Here is a 24,117-nt window from a genome sequence, read left to right on the forward strand (position 1 = left end):
TGTTATAGAGAAATACTGATTTTAATTCAACATAAGGTAAACTCTAGGCATTCGTCATCTTTCAGCCTAAAAATTAGCAAAACTGTTGAAACAAGGCACAACTTTTCCCCATACTTGTTACGTGGCTCCAGTTACAAAAAAAAAATTTTGAAAATGTTAAAACATAAAAATAGAAGTTTGAGATTTAAAAAAAAACAAAGTATATAAAAAAACTCCCACAAAACCTGTCAACGTTGTTCCTTAATTCTACAAAATAGCACCAGTAAGAAGAGTAAAAGGTGTTAAAAACCATTACGACAGCATTTCTGAAATGCAGCTTGTCCGACCTCCCATTCCCCCTAAAAACCACTTATCGTGGAATAAAAAACGACTTTAAAACCTGGAGGGAGGGTCGAGCTTTTTCTTGTAGTTTCCCCCTGCAATCTCTTAGATGAGGGGAAAGTGCGAGGAATGTGCTTCTGCCCCTGGCTGTCACTGCTTCTGAGTTTAGAAAATGGCTGAGGAATTAGGGTGTCGTGCTTCTCATCTGGTGACCTGTGCCTGCAGAGTAGTCTGGAGGGTGCATCTTTTTTGGTGGGGGAGGGGGTCTTACCTAAGCTTGCTCCTTCACTCCCCTCACATGGGGAAGAGGGAGGTAGCGAGGAACCACACCTGTCTATATAACATATGGCAGCTTATAACCCAGCCCACCCCTTCCTGAGCTCCCCGAAGGGTTCTGTTGCAGTCACTGGGAGGGACTTAGCTAAGGGTGGCCCTGCCCTTGGGTTTGTGGGGGAAAAAGTAGCCCTGAATGTGATGATGATGTCATCCCTGCTGAAATCATCATCGTTGTGGAAAATACTCTCAATGGGCCCCGACATCGCATCCCAGCCCTTTATACTGAGGCCGGGGGACATGCCAGGGGAAATTCAAGAAAGACATAGACATCATTTCCTTTTCTGCTAGCCCTAGAAAAACATCCTGGGCCTTAAAACGTCCCTTAGCTACATGTCTACCACTGCGCACTCCTGGAAATGAGGAGCCGCAGACATTTAAAAAAATTAAAGTCCTGCAATAACTGTCTTGGGTGATTTTTCAGCATTAACCTGAGTATTGGAGAGCTGTCGGCACTGTGGTTTTGGTATCTTAGCCATCGTTTCTCTGAGCGGTAAACCCAGGAGGGAAAAAAAGCAATGTTACTACCTACTTCAAGTTTTAAAGTTTTCGGAGAAGACAAAATGAGCACCGTTGTTCGGCCGCTCCGAGCGGCCAGGTCTGAATTGTGCACAAGGAGGTGGCACCTAGGGCTCCCCCTACCAGGAGGGGACCAGGTGGCTCTGCTCCCACCGAGGTACGCGGTGTGACCCCACACAGCTGAGCTGAGGAAAGGCAGAGCCCGGGCTGCACCTCCTGGGTCCTGGCTCTGCCCCACAAGCCCCAGTGCCCCGGTGTGCCTGGGGGACTATTCACAAGCAAAGTAGTCCTTCAGGGGGGCGAAGAGGTGTCGGATGACAGGCACACTCCAGGACCTCCCCAGCAGCTTCTGGCGGGCACCACGGCCCATGTTGGACACATCCGTGTAGTGTACGGGAAAGCCGAAGATCCTGGGGGGCACCAGAGTAAAAAGACAGGGAGTCAGAAGTGCCCCCTCCAGCTCACTTAGCACCTCTGGGAGATCCTCACCATGGCCAACAGGGTGCCGCTCTTTCTGCCCTCTGTCCCATCCCTTCCGTCAGGCCCAGTGGGCCTTCTCATGAGCCCTCTCTTGACCCCCCCGGGTCAGGTCCACCGGTTCTTCAGAACACAAATGATTGTCACGAGGGCATGGTCCCTCAATGAAGGTGCCTGTTTTGTGCATCCCCCAGGACTAGCACTGTGCTCCTGGCACATAGCTGGTGATCAGTGGCCTTTTCTCCAATGAACGCATGCTGACAGCCAGCACAGACATCTATCTGTCTTCAAACCACAAGGTGAAAGAAGTTAGGCAATTTCCTTAATAATGAATGAGGACACTCGCAAAAATGGACCTTATTTTCAATCCCCAGGTTCTCAGGTAATTTACCATGAGCACACTGAAACATCCTGTGTTTTCTTTCCCTCTTCAAACTCAGTAGGTAGAAAAGGGCCAAGCCAGACTTGATGGCAGATGGCAACCAAATATACCAAGAGCCTGCTTTATGGGATTCTACCAGGCCTGCTAAAAGGCTCCCAATACACTGCATCTCATCCTTTCCCAGGTTTACGATTTCATACCAAAAATCACACCATTGGGCCAACGGCTGAACGGGTGTTAAGAAACATGCCAAAGTTGCAACACCTTGGGCCTGTCTTGCTTTGCCCACATAATGACAGCCATCTGCACCAACCCTCGCATCACAGGTCCAGCCTGGCCTGTTAGGCTTGAGTCTCAAAATACAGAATCATGCACAGCGTGAATGCGCCAAGTTCTTTCTACTAAAAAGAACTTAGTTTTATACTAAGAAAACTATTGTTAAGTCAAAGAGGTTGTAGAACTGAAATATCTGGAATGAAAATACTCTGTTTCAAACTCTTCAGGACCCAGGCAAAAATGTAAAGAGGAATATTCATAGCCCTTACTACATTTCTAACAACAACAGTAAGAACAAAATAAACAAGAAAAACAAAAGGAGTGCGAGAAAAAAAAAACTGAAACCAGAACAGGGGAAGTAAAATCTGAGAGCTGGTTCTTTGAATCAAAATAGATAAACTACCAACTTAGCCAAATAAATGGGAGAGGGAGCAGACAGTCTGTGGCTAAGTAGGAACTGGCTTTCAAATGAGCAAGGTGGCAGAAGGACTCTTCTGAGAAAGAGCAATGGCACGCTGGTGGGGTTTGCTTTAGCTGATTGTTCACACATCCTAGTGTCCCAGCAAGTTGGGACAAGCAAACGCCAGGGCAGTGCAACCAACAGACAGATGGTGCTGATGACCTCATGTTTCGGATTCCCCGCCACCACCACCCTTCTGCCATTGCTGCCAGGAAATGAAGACTGATGCTGAAGAGGTATTACTTCCAGGCCCACTAACAGAGGTCAGTGAGACCATGCAGAATTAGGGCAAGCACCTGCCCATTTGTGCTGCTGGCCTTCACGTGTTCTTCCCCTTTCTGTCTGCATGATTTCCCTCTCCATGGGCAGCCCTGCTCACCTTTCTAGCTCAGTGCACCACAAAACATCTTCTTTGCCATTCATGACAACAGGGAAAAGTTGGTTTTTCCCCTGTCTGATCGAGTTCGACTTGGTGGTTATTGTCTGTACTTTCTTTAACTGGAGAATAAAACGACATCATGGAGTGAGCACAGAATGAAGGCTTCTGGGTCAGTCAAGGCTCAGAAGCACCTACGGATGGTGGAGGAGGGTGGGCAGGTGGGGGAGAGAGGGTGGCAGGCTGAGCTCGCAGAGGGAATGAGAAGAGGAGAGTCGGAAGTATAAGAACATTCTGTGCTTCCCCAAACGCCAACAAGTTAACGAACAGGAAGGCCCAGCCTCCAAGAGAACAAGAGATAAAAAAGTGACCATGAATGAGATCACATGGGGGCCAAGAAAACACCAGAGTTCTTGAATAAGAAGATTAAGCAAAAGTAAAAATCACCCAGATTATAGAGGATGGTCAACCAGGGATCAAATGAATGGAGCATACCTTGATGTAAACATTGGGAATTAAGTTTATAGAGGTCTTAGTATAATTATCTATGACTTAGCCGATAATTTCTCTCCTTTTTTTTTTTGGCAAAAGTATAATGACTCATTTCTTACTGGGAGGATGAGCTGACATTTTCTGCGTCTCTATGCAGTGTGCACTCACAACTGGAAGGTCTAGTTGCCTTTTCTCTTAGTGATTATTTATCAAGAACATCTCCTACGCTGTACTTGAAGACAGAACAATAATGTGGGGAAAGGCCCAGCACCAGGGAGCCATGTGGAGGGAGAGGAGGGAACAAACTGGACATCAAGCCTCTACTTGGAGGTCACCAAGTGCGTTTCCCAGAAGGCACGGCACAGACCGTCAATTGTGAGCACGTCTTACCTTTGCTGTCCTATTGAACTCCAAGCAGTCCTGCAGCTCGAGTTTATCATTCTTTGATGCTATCACGGGCCTGGGAACAGCCAAAACCCATTACTTTCTACCATCTGTAAAGGGGCCTCGGCTAGGCGCCTCCCACGGTGGGAGTGAGGGCCTAAGGCTGCAAAGTGTGCTCTGGCAATGACCTTGGCGACAAACCCGTGATGAAAATGATCCTGGCAAGAGCACATGCCTCTGTGCTGAAGCCAGGGGCAGACTAGCCCCTTGAGGGGGCAGCCCAAGGTCCGGGAATGAATGCTCCCCCTTCCCAAATTGTAACGTTAGTCAAAGCTAGGCTCCCACTGAGGAAAGCAGGATGGGGGAAGCACACTGGAAGAGTTGTCAGGAGACTCCTTCCATGCCCACCCCACTGCTCATTGGCTGAGTGATGACCTTCAGCAGGTCATGGCCCCACTGCTCACTGGCTGAGTGATGACCTTCAGCAGGTCATGGCCCCACTGCTCACTGGCTGAGTGATGACCTTCAGCAGGTCATGGCCCCACTGCTCACTGGCTGAGTGATGACCTTCAGCAGGTCACGGCCCCACTGCTCACTGGCTGAGTGATGACTTTCAGCAGGTCATGGCCCCACTGCTCACTGGCTGAGTGATGACCTTCAGCAGATCATGCCAGGCCTCGTGTCTCAGGAGCTTTGATTAGATCTTTCTGGGTCTACCTGCTACAACTAGCACCCCAAACACATGATTTGGTGGCTTACTGCTGGGGATGCTGCCTCAGGAGGCTTTTTAAGGACTAAAAGTGGGTACAGGTGGGAGGGACAGGGACGTGGTTCATAGGACACTAATTGCCCTTGTAACTTTCACCAAAGAAACCTGTCAATGCAGAGAGAGGCAGGCAAACAGATGCCCGAGAAGGGGAAGGGGTAGAACTTTAGAAACCAAAGTGGTTGAGCATCTCCAGAGCAGAAAAGAGCTCTCCATCACAGAGTTGATCAACAGCACAGCAACCCACTTCAAGGCCAAAAAGAAATCAGACATAAGAATGGAAACAGTGCCCACAAGAGGGGCCATTGAATTACACAAACCATTCCCCTAGATTCTGTCAGATTTCCTTGACCTCATCTTACAGGTTTCAAATGACACCCTATAGCCATTCCCAACTCTTTCATGATCCCAAGGGACCTGGAGAAAAAGGACACAGCACAGCCCTACCTTGTGTTGATTCCAGGACTGAGATCTAAACAAACTCAGGTTTTTCGCCTAAAGGCTGGCTTTCGGTCTGTGACCTCTGGTTGACTCCAGTCACCCATCATAGACGCCTGCATAGCCCAGCTAAAGCACTACAGCTCAGTTATCACAACTCGGGCAGAAAACTGTGGCATCTTTGCTGACTCTTATTTTCACCTCATAGGCCACATCCAAGGCATCAGCACATTCTGCAAGTCCTGCCTTCCTCACATTATCTAGAATCTGATCCCTCCTACTAAGTTCCACAGGACTCCGAGCTGCAACCCCCCTGGAGCCACCACTCACATTGTGTATAGGGATGGTATTTCCCAGGATACAACACAACAATTGCAGTCTGCCCTCCTCTTCTGAATAACCATCTCACCGCCCTCATCCTGCCCGTCTGTTCTACCAGAAAGTACCATGAATCTAAGATACAACTCATCAGCCTAAAACCTCCCATGAATTTCCATGCCAACGTAAATCAAGCAGTACCATGACCCACAGGCCCCACCCACATAACTTGGCCCATACTTCTGAGTTCTCTGCCCTCCTCTTAGTCACTCCCCAGGAAAGGAACACTGTCCTCTGAACTGATCTGTGAATTCCCCATCACCCATCACCCCTTACCCTCTTCCTTCAGCCCAGAAGGCTCTTCTCTCAAATAACTGCATGGCTCCCTTGCTTCATTTAGGGCTCTGCTAAAATGAAAAGCCTCCCTCTCAACTCTTCCAATGCTCCCTCCAGCCATGACTCTGAAATCATTTGACTATCTCCTCTATTCCTCCCCCATCAGCACATCAACTCCACGAGAGCAAAGACTGGCATCTGATGTGTCTGATCTGTATGTCACTACACCGGCAGCACATACACCCGTGCCTGCCACAGGGTGAGAGCTCAAGCATTGAGGGAATGAGTCCATTTCATACCAGTCGTGGACAGTGCACCATTTGACTGGCTGATTAGCCCAATAAAAATGCAAGATACTCAAAAATCCTCCAAGCTAGTCCAGTACCTTCCCATCTCTGTCCACATTTTCCTAAATGCTGGAGTTATCATGCTTCAACACTTTGTTCTACAAGAGAAATTTTTTAATCTTAACGAATTTGCGAGTCTGTAATGTCACATTACCATCACATTTTGTATCTTAATTAGCAGATTGTTCTCCCTGAAACCACATACAGGAGATAATTAATACTCAGCAACTTGCTTTGTGGCTTTCAACATGAAAGGACAAATGAAAAGTTGAGAAAAGCTCTTGGTTAAGAAAATCCAAGGGAGACAGGCTTTGGGCTACCAACTGTCATCTCAGCTCTGCCACCTGGTTGGTCCCACAGGCCTGGTCCAGGGGTCACTTCATCTCAGGGACAGGAAGAAAGGCATATCTAACAATCTTCTTCCATTTGCCAATGGGACAGCAACTGGGAGAAGAGGTGGGGTGTAAAGGCGTCAGCATCCCTGACTGGGAGAAGATACTCAGTCTGCTCAGGCACGTAGCCCTTTTAAGAGCCAGGCCCAAGGGCAGAGCAGGAATGAGTCAGGTAGACTAAGGAATCCTGGCCTGAGATTCCCATGTAGTTGCCATACATCCTAACAGGTGTCAACCCATAACACCAGGGATTGATCTGAAGCCCAGGGTAGGGCCATTTCTCAGCAGAACCAGCTTGTTCTGGAAAGCTCAAACACGTCTCTGTCTCACAAGAGTTGACAGTCAGGGATCACACCATTAGCTGCATTTAACTGGGCTGTTACCTGTCCCACTCAGAGCCCCTTGTTACCTGTTCATCCCAGGCAGGTTGCCCCAGAAGTATCGGGCCCTGTGAGCAGCAGACACTTTGATGGCATCGATCATCACTGGATTACACTGCAGGGAGAGAGAAGGCAGCTGCTGGGAGCCTACGTCAGATCAGAGTTCAGATGGCAGCAGGGTGGGGCTTGACCTGGGCAGGTGACAGGGCTGCCCACTGGCTGTAGAGAAGGCACGGTTCCTGCCAGCCAGGGGATAGACCAATTCCCATTAAGATTCTGACTGGAGGACATAGCTAGTGCCCTCATGTTAATGGTGGGGAAAGACCAGATAGGACCTGCAGGTTCTGAGAGGGTACACCCTGGGACATGGTGTACTACAGAATGTGCTCTGTAGAGGTGGGAAAAGCAGCTCAAAATTGAAATCTGGCAAACTGAGGTCTTTGTTGTAGGAAAGCAATGTTGGCAATACGTCGCTTGTGCCACCATCTGCCAGGTTTACAGAGTCCAAGGGAACTAGCCAGTTCTATAACCTCTCTAGCAGAACTGCAGCTTTAAAGTTTGGGGGAGGGCCGGCCCGGTGGCTTAGCGGTTAAGTACGCGCACTCCGCTGCTGGCGGGCCCGGTTTGGATCCCGGGCGAGCACCGAAGCACCACATCTCCGGCCATGCTGAGGCTGCGTCCCACATACAGCAACTAGAAGGATGTGCAGCTATGACATACAACTATCTACTGGGGCTTTGGGGGGAAAAATAAATAAATAAAATGTTTAAAATATAAAAAAAAACAAAAATAATAAAGTTTGGGGGAAAATTAAAGGAGTTAAGTGCATGAAAAGTATTTACTAAGATATTTGATGCCTATTAAGCCTGATAAGTTGGATAATGAACTTGCCTGTGGCCCCCTAAAACAGTTCTTGGAAGAAGGATGAGAAAAAACTTGAGTAAAAAATTTAGTAAAATCTCACGAGGCCTCTAAAAGTAGATGACGGTTTCAGCAGCTCTGACTTCAATGGGTTTGGGGTTCAGTTAGAGATCAAGAGAACCAATCCATCTGATTCCATTACTCTTGGAATCAAGCCACATCTTCCAACAGGAACTCGGAAATCATTCCCAACATTGGAAACACCCACCAAGCCCCACTGCCAGCAGGGCCTTCCACACCCATGTTGTCTTGACAATCGGGACCCTAGGCCCCCTCACCTCCAGGAAGCGAGAGATGTCCCTCTTGTCGCCGACCTTCATGGCTACCACATTCTCAAACATCCAGAAGAAGGGCCGGTCGTCACCCTCCTTGGGGCGTGAGTAATTCAGCAGATGGTAGAACTCAAAGAAGAGCCGGCCTGTGCCCTCTGAGCCCACAAAAGAAGACAGCAGAGCCAAGTTCAAACCCTTCAGCCCACCCCTCCATATTGAGACCAATGATTTCCCAATGATCAACTGATGAGGGCTGATGCCCTACAGTCCCTCTACCTGCAGTCCTCTGGCATGACTAAGGACACAGCCATCAGCAGTGCAATATTTATTAGTATCTCTGGGGACTGAGGATTAACAATGGGGCAAGGATAGAGCCAAAAGGTAAGGTTAGCCAGGAACAAACAGCTCCTTCTCAAGCCATTCCTCCTGGACCAGCACTCAGGTGACATAGGGTCTCTTGGGGCCACCAGAAAGGGACGCTCACCGTACAGGCCTTTCCTGGCAGGGTTCACATTTGAGAGATCATTGCATGGGCTTCCACCAATCACCAAGTCAAAGGGGCCCCATTCTTCAATCTGTGAGAGAAAACCAGTCACTCCTAGGGGAGGGGTGGGTGTGAGGATGGAGGGACAGACAGCCTGGGTTCCAGGTAACCTGTCAAGACACTCACGTTTAGAATCTTGCTTGGTCACCTAAGTCTCCCAACTCTACTTCTAACCCAGGAAAACCTAATGCTCAGGATTCCCTAAGATCTAAATCACTTGGAATGATTTACAAGGTGCGGGTCTTGGCACTACACAGCCTGGTGTGACCATAGGTTCTCTCCTCCCACAACCCTGGGCACAGGGAAGGCGACAACATGGCAGTCAGGGCATGTGGGGCTCGGGGAGTGAAGGAGGGTGGGGGTCATTGCACGGCCCCCAGGACACAGGCTGCCCTCACGTTTCTCTTTGTGATGTTCCTGACATCATTCACGTATTTGATATTGCCCTCGTGCTTAACAGTTCCAACTGCGATGGACTCTTCACACACTTCTGAGGCGACATACTTCTCCACCTTGATGCCCAATTCTTTGAGGACCAAGTACCCTGTAGGGGGTTGAGGAGACAGAAAATGCACCAAAGGTCATCCTGCCCAGAGCCTCTCCCTCCAGGGATACTAAGTCATCTCCAGAGCTCAGACCAGACCCAGCAAGGACCTGGTAGTCCTCAAGAGAACCCCTGCAGATGGCACAGAAACTGCACACTGGCCACACCAGGCTCACCGGAGTGTGGAGTTTCTCGAAGAAAATACGTATCAACAGGTACAGTCCAGTGGCAGGATCTATTAAAACTGACAGGTGCATAGCCAAGCCCCAGCATGTATGATCCCAGCATAGTCAAACACAGACACACAGACAGGACTCTTCACCAAAACCATGTTTACAAAAGAACTTCATGGTCTGGGAGCCACAGCCAAGGCTCCATCCTCGTATGGGTGACCTGTGCAAACACAAACAGGTCTTTAGGACCCAAGAGAGTGGGTGAAACAAGCAGCTGGCCATGACCTGGGGAGCCACTAAAAGCTGTCAATGTTTTAGGCAAAAGTGGACACCAATGTACACACATAAGTACAAATGATGCTAAGTGCAGAACAGCTCATTTCCATTGCTTCCTGCTCTGGTAAAACAGAGATATTCCTAATAACACATCACAGGGCAGTTTTGAAGATTAGATAAGTTATATCAGGCAAAGCCCCCAGGGGTGATATGCATGTTGGCTATGCTTATTTCAAACCTGGGTGAATGGAAGGGATGATTGGAGGTATTAATAGGAGGAGTTGCCTAATCAATCTCCAATTCCATTGCTTTTGGAATGAAAAGTAATTTTCCAACATACCTGCACGTAATAAAAAATAAAATGCAACTGCTAAAATATACAAAGACAAAAGAGGGCCAGGTGGGTGAAATGGTGGAGAGGTTTAAGCAGAGAAACAAGCCAGTGGTGTTCTCAGAACAGGTCCCAGGGGTCATTCTTGGCATTGAGGACAGACACCTGGACCAGGTGAGCCTCCTGAGGCGAACTCCAAACTCACCTGTCGCAATTCCATCAAACAGGGACAAGACTCGAATGGGCCGCCTTCGGGCTGCGGGAATCGCAGGGTATAACTTGGGGGCTTCCTGCCAGGTTAAAGAAGGAGGTCATGGAGGTCAAGGTGCAGGGGGAAGGCTCAACCTCTGGGGAGGGGAGGGCTGACCTTCTTCTGAAGGATTCAAACCCTGTGCTGAGATCCCCTCAGGAGCTTTGGCACAGAATGGCCGTTCTACCCTTAGACATGGAACACAGGTGAGACTCTGATACAGATGCACACACAAGACACGTTACCCTACAGGAAAGACCTGGGGCCTCCCTCACAGATCTGTGGAATGGAGCCGAGGAAAATTCACTTCCACTCAAATGTAAGAGTTAAGTCAGGCGTCCCTTCCCTCTTCAGTTCTACTAACTCGGAAGACTTGGTTCGATCTATAACAGTTTTCAGCAGGCCCTTGAAAATCCATATAATAAGAGGCCAAGGAGGGAAGGCCAAGACACTGGAGAAGCCTAACAAGTGTACACAGGCCATGTCAACTAGCCGGATCCCTTGAGTCTGAGGCTCGCAGATGCTCATTTGTACAATGGATCTTTCCGTGAACTCTGGCCAACAGACTTCCAGGGTGTTCCAGAACCCTGAAGCTCTGGGGTGGGTGCCGCTGGGTGCAGGAGCCCGTGGCTTACGTATTCCAGCCCCGTGTCGCTGGTGAAGAAGGCCTGCAGGCGCACATTCCAGTCCCTGCGGCGCCGCAGGACGCCGTGGCAGCGCTGTGGGAGGCACATGTAGCAGCTCCAGGGCTCCTGCAGCTTGGCATGCACCGCTGTGCCCGTGCCCACCAGCACCTCCAGACACTCCACGCAGAAGCACCTGTGCCCAAGGCAGGGAAGGGACGCCTTCGTCATCGCACAGCTCTCCTGCATACACCCCTTCCCCAGGGAGATGGCAACCACTGCCTAACACCTTCTCGGGGCCCAGCTGCTCTGCCCCATGGGCTAGAGGGCCCTACAGTGTGGTTTGGGTACACTAACCTCTTCCTCGGATACCTGTGCATCCCCAGTTCACAGGTTCTGCACAGAAAAGCTCTCCAACCCCCCAGAATTGCCAGTCTCCAGGGAGCCTTCCCACACGGCTCTCCACCCACAGACATACCTGTCTGAAGCCCATCCCTACATTCCTGTTCCACTTCAGACATGAGAACCATGGGCCCTACAGAATACTGGCTCTGGGCCCTGTCCCCAGGTCAATTTGGCTCCCAGTCCCAATGCGGAGATTCCTTCGTGCTGCAGGAATCACGACGTCTAACTCGGGAGGAGCCTCGGGGCCCAGCTGCCGCCTCGCCTGCGGGGCTCTAGGCTCTAAGCTCACCGGCAGCAGCTCGTGTTGCTGCAGAGGAGCAGCTCGCGGCCCTCGCAGCACACAGTGCAGTAGGACTGATAGCCATCGTCATCGTACATGTAGAACAGCTCGAGGAACCGGTCCTGGCAGCCAGAGAGAAACGCCCGTGAAATCGGAGAACAGGGACCGCCAGGCCCCGCTTGCTCGCTGGCTGAGGCCCTAGGATGCAGCCACAGAACAAGTCACGGGTGGCTTGGTGCACTTTACAGGGACAGCTGACCAGCATCTGCGTGCCACTGCAGATGGCCTCCTCTGCTGCTGCACCGGCCCCCAGCATGAAGGGTGTAGTGATTGGCCCCAGGAGGGCTTCACTAGAGCCTTCCCTAACGCCCACACCCAGGTGCTGTCTTCTGGGAAGTACAGGGAAGTGGAGGAGGGAAGGAGCAGGAAAGCCCAGGGTGGGGGTAGGACTTACCCGACACGTCTGGCAGAGCCCACCCTCAAAGAGAGGGTGGAAGGACACAGGGTTTTTCCTACCACAGGACAAACAGCTATCTGTAAGAAAGACAGAGATGCAGCTGTGGCCATTATGGGCCCAACACCAGCTGCTGAAGCCTTGGGTCTAACTGTTCTTGAACATTACTCCATGCTAGTAATTTGCCAAGGATTCTGCACGCTTTGTTCCTTGCAACAATGCTTCAAAGTTGCAGTCCCCATTCCAGAGATGAGGAAAGGACAGCACAATAGCTCTGAGCAGAAGGTACCACAGGACAGGTGAAAGCACGGCCCAGGAGGAAGACCTGGAGCAGAACCCTGGGCAAGGGCCGCTCCCGCAGACGGACATGCTTATCTTTAATTTGGGGGACTCTGGGGAATTTGCGTTGAGGCCAATTTGCTGGTTATCTCACGACAGGACTTACCCATGACCAAACCTACACACAGCCATGGCTGCAATTCAGAACCCAGGTCCTTTACTATTAGGCTCTCCTGCCTTCCCTTCATATCAGCAGGTCAAGACTGACCCACAGCACTGATGGGTGGGCAGGGCCTTTATAATGCCTGAGACCAAGCACCCCCAGCCAGGAGGCAGACAGATGGGGGAAGGTGTCTTAAGGGATGGGGGGATTATGGGTTAAGGTTCCCAGGAGCGTCAGGGACTGCTCCAAACCCAAGCTTTCCCCAGGGCTCTCTGGTGAGGAACTGCTGTGTTGTTTTCCTACTCAGCATTGAGTAACCACTCAATAAATATCTGTTGACTGAAGGACATCAGGTGGAGGAAGAAAGGGAGAGTCACTCCTAACGCACACATTCTAAATCCCATTAGATACTTTCTGGGCAGAGTTTCAATCCCAGTGGCAATGCCCAGCCAGGGAAAAAGCACCAGGTACTCAAGGTACCTTGAGAGTGACAGTGGTGAAGTGTGTCTGCCTTTGACCTCAAAGCCAGCTCCAGTTCGTTTGGGAAGGCTCAAGAGGTCAGAGCACGGTTTCAGGTTTGGGGTTCTCCTGGTCCAAGTGCCCTTGTTTCATTCTGCCCCCACCCCACCCTTCCTGCTCACCTAGACCAGTGGAAGGATCAGTCTCAGTGAAGTCAGGCAACTCATTCTATAAAATTTAGCTACCAAGATGTCCACACCTCGACCTGAGGTCAAGGCACAGAACTCTGGGTCAACGTCGGCAGAGCGGACAAGCCAGTATAAGGCAGGATTGAGCACTAGCCATGACAAGAAGGGAGGACTACAAGGGAGAGAACAGTACCTTCCAGACTACTCTTGTTGTTGGTAACATCCGAGGCCATTTGCTCTGTGAGAAAAGAGAAGGTGTGCGATGGGGTCAGGGAGACACTTCCTGATCAACTGAGCCACTCTCCCTTGCTGAGTGGTCCTTAAGACCTGCCCAATCCTGCTAATGGGTGATAAGAGTCCCCCAGCCTCCTCGCCCACCATCACCTCGACTCTGGTCCTCTTCTCCGCGGTCTTTGCCATTGTTATAGCAATTGGTCTTGAGGCGCTTGGGTGGGGGGCAGTAGTCGGAGGTGGCTGAGTCATCAGCTGTGCGTCTTCGGGTCTTGTTCTCTGTGAAAGGGAAGGAGATGGCAGCCACAGCTGGGGAGGAGGAGGAAGATGCAGGGAGAATGTGGGCCTGGGACAGGACTATGCTACGCCTGTTGCCAGGTGCATCGGGGCCATGACAGGGGTCCATACTGGGTGTCATACAGCCCCACTATGGGATGTAATTCAAAACCCCTCACATATCTAGCCACGTTCAGAGTTTTAAACAGCTATCGATGCAAAAGAATGCATCCTTATAGACCCAGCACAAAACACATCAGACAATGCCTAATCTACAGCTGAAACCCTAAAGCCTTGTCTACGAGGGCCAACACACTAGCTGAGAGCCGCGTGAAGCTACTGAGCACTTGAATGAAATGTGACTTGTGTGACTGAGGAACTGAATTTTACCTTCAACTTTATCATAACGTAAATTTAAAAATTGCCAATTGATTCAACTAATTAGTTCACTTGGAACAATTTGGACATTTGTGAAAATACAGATCTAGTAACTAATGAAAGTTTAGCATCCAAATTGAGATGTGCTCTAAGATATGTAAAACACATGAGATTTTGAAGACTACTACAAGGAAATGTAAAATACCTTAATTTTTTATACTGATTGTTGGAAATGCTAAAATAATGGATATTGGGTTAAATTAAATGTATGATTAATATCAATTTTACCTGTGTTTTACTCTTTTCAATGTGGCCACTAGAAAAAATTTTCAATGTGGCCACTAGAAAAACTGACTGTTTATATTTCTATAAATTCCATTTATATTTTTATTCAATCTATATAGTTTAATCTGCAAGGGATATGATTCAACTTGACTCTGCCCCTAGGAAAGAAAGTTATGTAGCCATTAAAAATCATAAAGACCCTTTAGTGACAAAATGACATTTGACAGTGCTTATACTATTAATATTGAGAAATAAAAGGAAAGCAGGAATCCAACTAGTGTAGAGAAATAGCTGGACGGATGTGCACACCCAACATGGTTAACCTGGAGGGCAGTTGTGAAGGCTGAGAGGGGAAGGTGGGGTGAGAGTTTAGGTTGACTTTTCCAGTGACCCCTGTATATGCAAAGAAATTGGGGAAAAGTGCAGAAGAAATAGTGCATAGTCAAAAGATGGGAGGGAGTACCGTATTTTCTTGATTCTAAGTTCCCACTGCCTGCTCGACGCACCTTCGACTTATTAACCACTTTTTTGGGGGGAGGGGGAACAAAACAAAACAGAAACACTACGTTAAATGGATTGTAAGACAAATCCTGGATTTCAGGCATCCTGGATTTCAGGAGAGTGACAGTGTGAAAACAACACACATCTTATAATGGAGAAGATATGGTATTGGTCAAAATGTTAGGAAGTGGCTTATGGTTTGTGGGGTTTTTTAAATCACTTTCCAAGTTTTCTTTTCTTTTCTTTTTTTTTTTTTTTTTTTTGTGAGGAGATCAGCCCTGTGCTAACATCTGCCAATCCTCCTCTTTTTTTTTGCTGAGGAAGGCAGGCCCTGGGCTAACATCCGTACCCATCTTCCTCCACTTTATATGGGACGCTGCCACAGCATGGCTTACCAAGCAGTCCGTCGGTGCGCACCCGGGATCCAAACCGGTGAACCCCGGGCCACCGCAGCGGAGCTCACGCACTTAACTGCTTGTGCCACCAGGCCGGCCCCCCAAAGTTTTCTTAATGAGCAGAGCTTAATTATTTTTGACCTCCTGTTTACTCAAGTTTTCAGAACAGACTCAATTCCAAATTCTATGTTCTTGACCTTTAGCAGGAAAGTGACAAGGGAAGTGGGATGTGGCTGGGGTCTTTTCCCACAGCCCCGGGGGTTCATAGGGTGAAAACGGGGAGAGGGGCTCCAGGGCTGACTGGTTGCTGGAAAGCCGGGGTTGGGTGAGGGCTGCCAGGGTGCCTGCATCTCCCAGCAGCAGTGGCAGTGGGGGCTGCCCCAGGGACCCATTCCCACCTGGTTGCTTGTTGTTGGGCTTGAGGCCCTCGACCCCGGTGGGCTTGAAGCCCCCGTGGGCCCACTCCAACATGGGCTTCAGCTGGTCCTCCAACGAGTCTCCGGGGCTGCTGGGGAAAGTCTTGCCAGCCCGCACCCTGGCTTTCTGCCGAGATAAAGGCAAGTTTGTGATGAACAGGAGGGGTGGGTGCTCGCCAGGCCACACCCAGGGATTCCCCTAGCTGGGGCCTGCATTCCCCTCACACTGGGCCCTTTCATAGCCCGGCAGCTGTCCTGGCCTGTGGTATGTGACAGGCAGGAGCGGCCTGTGGTGGGAGGCAGGCAGGAGGCCATGGGGGAGAGTGATGTCTTCCCATGCAGGACCAAACGTGATGTCTTCCCCGTAGGGCATTTGAGTGGTCACCTCCCTCTCGAAGGGCACAGGATCGGAAGTAGTACCGCCACTTTCAGATACAGGAGAAGCATCAGACAGCCCTGTCTCATCACCTCTGAGGAAGCACCAAATTTCTTGTTTTATTTCCTTAATGAAAATGGGGAGCTGTCAAGTCCAATTTCAGAGGCACCATGAGGAATTACGTTTCTATGAAGCACACAGGCTGGCTCATAACTGCTGGACAAAGGCCACTCATCTTTTCAGTTCCAAGTCCAGGCGGAGGGAGGGCCAGAGCCTAACGGATCCCAAAGACAAGGCTGGAGGCAGCTGGCCTCAGCTGCTGCCCAGTCTTGGCTTTGAACCACACCTCTCCAAGGAAGGAGGCTCTGTGGACTCTGGAAAAGCTTATTCACTGATATGAACACCATCTCCTACTTCCCAGTGCTCCACCTTTCTCATTCAATCGGCATTACTGACAGCCAACAGGTGGAAGCTGGGGGCACTGGGAACTCAGGGGAAAGTCTGAAATCCCTCCCTTTCCTTCCCAGTCGGGCCCATCAGGCCACCATCATATTTGCATTCACTTCCTCCCCCGTGGTCCTGTCCTCTCCGTGGTCCATCCTCAGCCATACTGTGGCCTGAGCTGGCTTTTTACAGCTCTCTTGCTTTAACCCTGCTCTCAGGGCCAGGCCCTCACCACCCAGCACCATGTTACCTCCAGAGCGTGGAACATGGCCTTCCTGTAAGAGACCAGCTTATTGAAGGTCGCCAGGTTAAAGTGCTGACTGAACAGCCCCAAGGCCATCAGCTTATCTGCAGAGACCTAGAAGAGAAAGACATCATCAATATCCAGCCACAGCCTGTGTCCGGGGTGGCCTGTCTCTCTCACAGGGTTATTCCTAGGGATCAATTTCACAGATTCAAAGGAAGGGAAAAGAAAGAAGTAGAAAATATAAATGGTACATAGACCCCTGATGCACCCTTATGCCAGAAGCATGGTGGACATGACACTCCACGTGAGCAAGTAGGACACTCCGAATGGATACAATTCGATGCACCCCGTATTGGTGTATATTTTCACAGCAACTGATCCACATGGTCCCCAGTGTGGCCCCCTTGCGGCTCACTCTTCACACTCGCTGTGGATGCTCCAACCTTGGGGGTTTTGCATGTGTTCTTCCCTCCTTCACGAGCATGACAAACGCCTATGATTACTATTTAGCCTTTTATTACCTGAGCTAATTTCATGTAAGTGTTTAGAGAACACACGGAGTAAGCACTTTCTAGTTACTGTGGTTTGGTGGTATCTGCCTTCTGTAGGGGCTCAAGGTTCGTATTCTACAAGCCTCATGCCCCAAGTCCCCAGGCCATACATGAACTAATCGGGCTGCTACTAGAAGAGATGAAACTAGGTTTTCAGGGATGCTGATGAGAATGGAAAGACATGCATGATGTTTCACTGTCCAGTGTGTGCTTGCACTCACGCTAACCTCCATTTTACCCCGCTAAGCCTGAGCTCCCATGAGACGGTGTCGTCACCATTGATGAGAAGAAACTAGGACTCAAGGTGGTGCGCACTGAAACACAGGTGCTGCGCCCAATGCCAAACTGCTCCGGTGCAACATATGGCCTGTAATCCCACCCATAATGCGAACAGCCCACACTTCATCTCATTAGCGTCAGACCCAGTATTGCAAAGCGCCCATTTTACGTCTCACTGGGCCAAAGCAATTACAAACACTCCATGTTTTTTCATTTCACAGAAGTTGTTGCCCACATCCCTGCAATTAGACGCTTCAGCGAGAACCCAGGACCAGGACATTTATCCTTCTGCTCCCTCTGCTGGCCCATGAGGGCATCTGCATGCAGACTCTCCCCTGCACAGGGAGACTCCAGGTCATCTGATTCTTGCCCTTTGGGAACTTCAATATCTTTATGGAAAATGGCCCGGAGGAAGCCCAAATCATGGGAAAACCAGAACCTCAACTTGAGGCCAAATCCCACAAATGTACTAGACGGTCCTTCATTCCCACATCTGCCTCCATCCCAGCCCAGCCTGCTCTGTGGTTCCTCACCCACCCTCTGGACATGCTGACGACTGGACTAACATTTCAAATAGAGACCATCACAGGAAAAGCATTGTTTACATCATTCAAAACCTGGAGATCTCAGAATGTGCCTTCAACAGGGTATAAAATCAAAACAGCCTAATTCATGCCCCACACAGCTCTTACCCACAGACGCATCAAGAAAGATGAACTTAAAGTGGCTAATACCAATAATCAAGAAACCCTGGAATCATCACTCTGCAAAGAACTTTCTTATAAATGTCATCAGGCAACCCTAGACCCACCTCTAGGCTCAGTCAGGTACCTCTCCTCCCACCTCTCCAGGGCTAAATGAGGCTCAGACGCAGAAACCACCCCTCCTTCCTGTCTCCTCCAGGCTTCTTCTCCATTAAACACCCTAGAGGGTATCTGCCCAGGTGGCTGCTCTTGACCCCTCAGAATCCAGACTGGTGACTCTGCCCCACAGACATAAAAATCAACAGTGCACAAGTGGCCAGGGATCCAGAGCACCTTCCAGCTCTGTCTCCTGTAAGAGGAGACTCAACTGTGGGCCCCACAAGACCCTATGTATGGGTTTAAGCCAGTTAGTTAACAAGGGAGGTTTTGTCCCTCCTCCTAGACACCCACAGTTAACATAGCCTCATCCATCTGAAAAAAGCAGTCCCAGGCCGTTATCTTAAAAGACAACCACAAAAAGGGAAGGAAAACACTGTGGGTCTGTGGGCCCATGAGAACCTGCCTTGTGCCCTGGACTCACCTCGGAGAACTTGCCGTCACCAAACCACTGGACCCACCGCATGCCGGACATGGCCTGACGCTTGGAGGTGGCCTTCCAGGACACCACCATGGCAGGCCACCAGGAGAATCCCTTGATCTTTCCCCACACGAGGTCTCCTATTCCAAACTCCTTCCCATCCTGGAAGAAAAACCACATGAAGGAATCCCAATGAGACAGACCACCTGGGCCAAGGAAAAATCCTGCCCACCCCACTGCCCCCGAAGGCAAGTACCCAGCAGACCTCCTCAGGAAAATAACCATCAACCACCTCCAATGTTTCATGGTAAATAAAATGAGTGAGAATGGCTTGAAAATAAGGGACAGCGGGTGGGCATGCCTGGGTGTTTGATAGGAACATGTGATTTATATTATGTTAGATCTGTAACATTTAACCTAGTATCTGGGAATGAGAGACGTCAGCTGAAAACTCACAGGAAATAAGATCGGAGTAAAAAATAATGACAATCACCTGGATATTCCTATCAGGTGCCTACAGACCATCAAATAGGCTATTATAAAGCCATTAAAATGCAAGAAAAATTTTTGGCCATTTGCACATAAAAAGCTTGCCATAAAATGTGAGATGCCCAGGAAAACAAGCAAGTTATTAAAATATATCTATAGTATGATCTACTCTGAAGTAACGTACATAGAAAAAAGGATTTCTACATGATACATGTACATACATATGCAGCAATGCTCGAGTGAAATAAACAAGCCCAATTGGTTAATTATGATCAAAACAGTAGATGGATTATACAATACAATGGATCTAGTTCTTATTAAGTGAAAAGCCAGTCTACAATTGTATGTATAATATGATGAAAAGAAAATCAGTAACCAGGTGGTAAATTAACTGGTGCTTGAGTTACATCCAGGAGATACGTAGGTAAAGGAAGGACCATTTTGCATATAGAAAATGTACTTGGAGAATGAATTCAAATATTAAGATAAAATGACAAAAATCATAGTAATAATAGTCACCTCTGGGTAGCTGTTTTCTTTTCCCTATAGTATTCAGCCCTTCCTTGTGGTACCTGATATTCGGTGCTGTCTGCATCTCTACCGTCTGCGTCCACCTGTGGGGACTCCAAGCTCTCCTGCTGGCTGTCCTGGGACAGGCGGGCGTAGGGAGTACTGCTGCTCTGGGGGACCACATCGTCATCTGTGAGGTCGATGGTGAGGTAGGGGCTGGTAGGGGACGGCCACGGTGTGCCTGCTGATGATGTGGTCCGCCGCCTTAGGGACTGTGGACAGAAGGACACATAGCTTGGACTACAGCAAACCAGGTGGGTGACCAGTGGTACCCCCAATTGCTTCCCAGGTAAACAGAAAGAGTGAAAATGTAAGTTAAGGAGAACACAGACCACAAAGGATGGTTTTCCAGGAACAAGTATCCCTTAAGTGGTGAGAGAAAGCAACTTTCATCAGAACAGAAACAGAATTGAGGACAAAGGCGTAATAATGATAGATGATGCCGAGAGGCTCCAAGAACCAAGCTCAGAGAGGGCCACTGGTTTCCTTAAGTGCTTACTGTGTGCCCAACCCTGCAACAGGAGTGGAGAGTTGCTGTAAGCCCTGGGGTTGCCTCAAGACAGTCAGTGAAGGTACTAGGGAGACAAGACAGTTCTGGAAGTCAGTGGTTTCGAGCTCATTTTCGAGGAGGGGTAAGAACCCAGTCAACAGGGAATTCTTGCATTCCCACCACAGTTCCATCCAGGATCAGGCCAGGAGAGAAGTCATCAGGCTTAAGAGAAGCTTACCCAGCTGCCTGGACAGAAAGGAAAGGCAAGACCCTGAAAAGGAGATACGTGAAGAAGAGAAGCAGGTAATACACTGGCCAGTGTCGGGGGCGTGGTGAGAGAGGCAGACCTTCCAATAAGAGACTGGGGGCAGGGGTCTGAGCGTCCGGGGAACAAACCCTGGTAGCTGAGAACTCCACGGGGGACTCGTCCACGTGATTGCGGCCCTGCCGGCCTCTGGTGGCACGTAGGGAGGGCCTGTGCCTCTCCCGGCTGGAGGCAAAGCTGTTATTTCGTGTTCGGACCTGGAAGCAAGAAAGGATAGGCACAAGGCCTTCGGTGACTGGAGGCACAGGTCCCAGGCAGGGGGCCAAGAGGACTGAGGAAGCCTCAGGTCAACAGAAGCGAACTTGAGATGGTTAAGTAGGCAGGGACTCTGGACTGGTAACTTCCCACCCAGAAACTCCCCAGTTAGTGGAATAAGGGGGAAGGGTGGCCAGCAGGGCTGCCTGACAATCCACAGCAGAGCCCACTCTGCCTGTCACGGCTGAAACTGGCACCTGCAAGTTGAATTGAAAAATAAAATCCAAGTTTACTCTAAATCAAACATTTTGTTTCCAGAAAGCATTAAAACAATTGTTGTGTTCTTCAGGAAGGAACTGGATCATTGTGATGGATGAGAAGCCCTTAGGCTTCCTCAAAATGGCAAGAACTTGAGTGTTGCAGACACGCGTTCAAATCCTGCACACAAGAGTTAATGTTTAACCTTGGATAAGTTACTGGAATCTTCTGTCATCTGTAAAAAGGGGATGAGATATCTCGTATGCTGTGTGAGATGATAAACTGCACCTGCAATGGTCATCAAGTATCCGCCTGCTGTCTAACGGGCTGAGTGACCATGAGCAATAATTGCCTTCCCATTTGTAGTCAAACTTGAAGTCACAGAATCCACCTACAGAAGTGACTCCCAAAGGTAACTGGCAACTGAGCCATCCACCTGCAAACTCTACACTCTTGGGCATTTCCAAGAGTGTTCAGAACTGTCATGGTAAAGAAAACCTTCACAATGATAGTTCATGAGCCTTGCTGACACTTCCCAATTTCAAAATGTTTTATTCATCTCTTTCTTCCAAGTTCCCCCAGGGAGATCTAAGACATGTTTTGTTTTGTTTTTTAATAGATAAGGCATTTTATTTTATTTTGTGAGGAAGATTGGCTCTGAGCTAACATCTGTTGCCAATCCTCTTTTTGCTTGAGGAAGATGAGCCCTGAGCTAACATCTGTGCCCATCTTCTTCTATTTTACGTGGAACGCTGACACAGCATGGCTTCATGAGTGGTGTGTAGGTCTGCACTCGGGATCTGAACCTGTGAACCCCAGGCTGCCAAAGCGGAGTGCCTGAACTTAACCACTATGCCACCGGGCCGACCCCAAGACATGTTTTTTTACACAAGCCTATGAGTGGTTGGAGGTGCCTTCACTGGGTGGCGGGGACTTACAGCTGGGCTTTCAGACCGAGTCCTGGTTTCACGGAAGAGTTTTGGCATCACTGGCGTGTCGGAACCATCTCCATCTTCCCCTTCATCTCCGTCACCCGTCAGATCCTATGTAAATGAAACATTGTGAATTTGAGGATGTTAATTAAGAGGTCATATAGTTTAAAAATGAAGAGTCAATCATATTGAAAACAATCATAATATTGGTCCAAGTGACCTAAAAATATTTAACTACCTCATTTTGTTCCAAAAAGATTTTAGAATGGCTCATCTTGGGATCATGAAACCAAGACATGATTAAAAGATAAAACTCCAGTGGAATCAGAAAACCAAAGAAATGGTGTGAATGCAACATGCATTGTGAAGGCTTCTGTGTCTACACCTGTGTTAGATGGATTTGCTATGCCTGGAATGGAGATCTGGTCAATTTTCACAATCAAGAGTGTCCTTGAGAAATCATAGGCCAATTGCTCCAGGGAGATGCTTCTTGATACAATGCTTCTTGATGACCAGGAAGAAAACCCACCAACTCTGCATCAAGTCATGAAGACCCCTAGCGCACGTCCATGCCACGCACCAAAACCCAACAAAAACTGGGCACAAAAATTAGAGTGGTGGTGAGCGGCAGGGGGTCTGCCAGCAGGGTTAAGAACTTGACTTTTCACTTGTCAACTAACTGTGTGGCCTTGAGTGAATCCCTTCCTCTTTAAAATTGGAACATCCATACTTCCCTTATAGCACAAGAGGGTTATAGTGAGAATCAAATAATGCACACTCAGCCCAAGGCCAGGCACAGAATTCAACAGCTGTCCTGATTCTCAGACCCAGCACTGTGTCAATTCTCTACTCAGCTCTGCCTCCCCACCATCTGGGCACCTGCTGGTCGCCCTCCACCAGAAGAAGCTGTATGAGGGTAAGTTTTCATTTGTTGGTGATTTAATGTCCATGACTTTGTCCCCATGCCTGACACTGGTTCTTTGAGAAAAGTAACCAAATTGACAAAACTCGAGTATGATCAATAACAAAATGTAAGGCATAAATGATGTCAGGGATGAAAAAGTTACATAAAAACTGTAACTTGAAAAAAACCTCACCATGTAGAAACATTGATATTGCAACAAGTGTTAAATGTGATTGTTAAACCCCTAAAATTAAGTCAGGCAAGTTCTTTCCAATGTGCAAAAAAAAAAATTCCTTGGGGCCACATAACCCTTATATGAAAGCCAGACACAGATTACAAGAAATAAAATTATACATCCATTTTATTCATGAAAAGACGCTAAAGTAAATCAAATTCAAAACATACCATGACCAGGTTGGACTCATTCCAGGAATAAAAGGACAGTTTGCTACATTAGAAATTTATCAATGTAATTGATCATCCAGATTGAGAAAAAAATAGTTTCAAAATATGCGCAGGAAGCATCTAGCAAAATAATTTAGTAAAATAAATGTTTATGATAAAAAAAAAAACCTGGCGTATGACGACAGCAAATGCCATCCTAGGTGAGGTTGTTGGAAGCCCCCTGTGTGCCCAGCAGTGTTGAAATTCGTCATTTGACAAGTATTTATAGGGTACCAGCTTAGTGGGCCCGGTTCCCCATTTAATGAAAGCTAAAGGGAATTCCCATGAATCCTGATAAAGGGTGAGTAGAGCCCATACCTGAGTATAACTTAGCAGGCTGGAGACCTCCCTCTTGGACAGTCGTGAGCTTGATCTTCGGCCTGTGGAGGAAAGAAGCCGAGTCTGTTTTGAGGAAGGGGCAGCGCCAGGCTGGGTGGCAGCCATGTCTTCCCTTGCTGACAGGGTGTCCTATGTGGCCTCCTCTGGGCTGTGGCCTTGGATCTCCCTATATCCACCCGCATCCTCAGGGGCCAACTCCCAGCCCCTCAGGACCTGTAGTCCCCTCAATGTATTCATAAGACAACAGGGCACGAGGCCAGGCACATAATAGGACCCAAAACAGTACAGAAGGTGCTCATGAGGGAAGGCATCCAATTCCTTCCAGAACTGTGCTGCCCAATTCAGTGGCCAC

General features: G+C 48.8%; 1 protein-coding gene across 10 annotated transcripts in view; it reads right to left on the reverse strand.

Annotated features, from left to right (window-relative positions):
- DNMT3B (DNA methyltransferase 3 beta) overlaps nt 1–24,117 on the reverse strand; it is a 39,566-nt gene continuing 15,449 nt past the window's right edge. For 2 of the 10 annotated variants that reach the window (XM_058562926.1, XM_058562924.1), the window contains 21 exons: nt 23,745–23,806; nt 22,085–22,189; nt 20,765–20,890; nt 19,881–20,090; nt 18,823–18,981; nt 16,712–16,819; nt 15,624–15,768; nt 14,793–14,852; nt 13,544–13,699; nt 13,353–13,397; nt 12,071–12,150; nt 11,626–11,738; nt 10,944–11,127; nt 10,264–10,348; nt 9,133–9,278; nt 8,675–8,765; nt 8,197–8,345; nt 7,027–7,112; nt 4,027–4,096; nt 3,148–3,266; nt 1–1,583 (listed from right to left, as the gene is read on the reverse strand). In XM_058562926.1, the coding sequence (XP_058418909.1) occupies nt 1,442–1,583; nt 3,148–3,266; nt 4,027–4,096; nt 7,027–7,112; nt 8,197–8,345; nt 8,675–8,765; nt 9,133–9,278; nt 10,264–10,348; nt 10,944–11,127; nt 11,626–11,738; nt 12,071–12,150; nt 13,353–13,397; nt 13,544–13,699; nt 14,793–14,852; nt 15,624–15,768; nt 16,712–16,819; nt 18,823–18,981; nt 19,881–20,090; nt 20,765–20,890; nt 22,085–22,189; nt 23,745–23,806 (2,441 nt within the window). In that variant the 3' untranslated portion in view covers nt 1–1,441. The remainder of the gene's footprint in view (nt 1,584–3,147; nt 3,267–4,026; nt 4,097–7,026; nt 7,113–8,196; nt 8,346–8,674; nt 8,766–9,132; nt 9,279–10,263; nt 10,349–10,943; nt 11,128–11,625; nt 11,739–12,070; nt 12,151–13,352; nt 13,398–13,543; nt 13,700–14,792; nt 14,853–15,623; nt 15,769–16,711; nt 16,820–18,822; nt 18,982–19,880; nt 20,091–20,764; nt 20,891–22,084; nt 22,190–23,744; nt 23,807–24,117) is intronic. The other 8 variants (XM_058562928.1, XM_058562922.1, XM_058562930.1 and 5 more) reach the window with 5 other exon arrangements.

Source organism: Diceros bicornis, chromosome 19, assembly GCF_020826845.1.
Source record: "Diceros bicornis minor isolate mBicDic1 chromosome 19, mDicBic1.mat.cur, whole genome shotgun sequence".
NCBI lineage: Eukaryota > Metazoa > Chordata > Mammalia > Perissodactyla > Rhinocerotidae > Diceros > Diceros bicornis.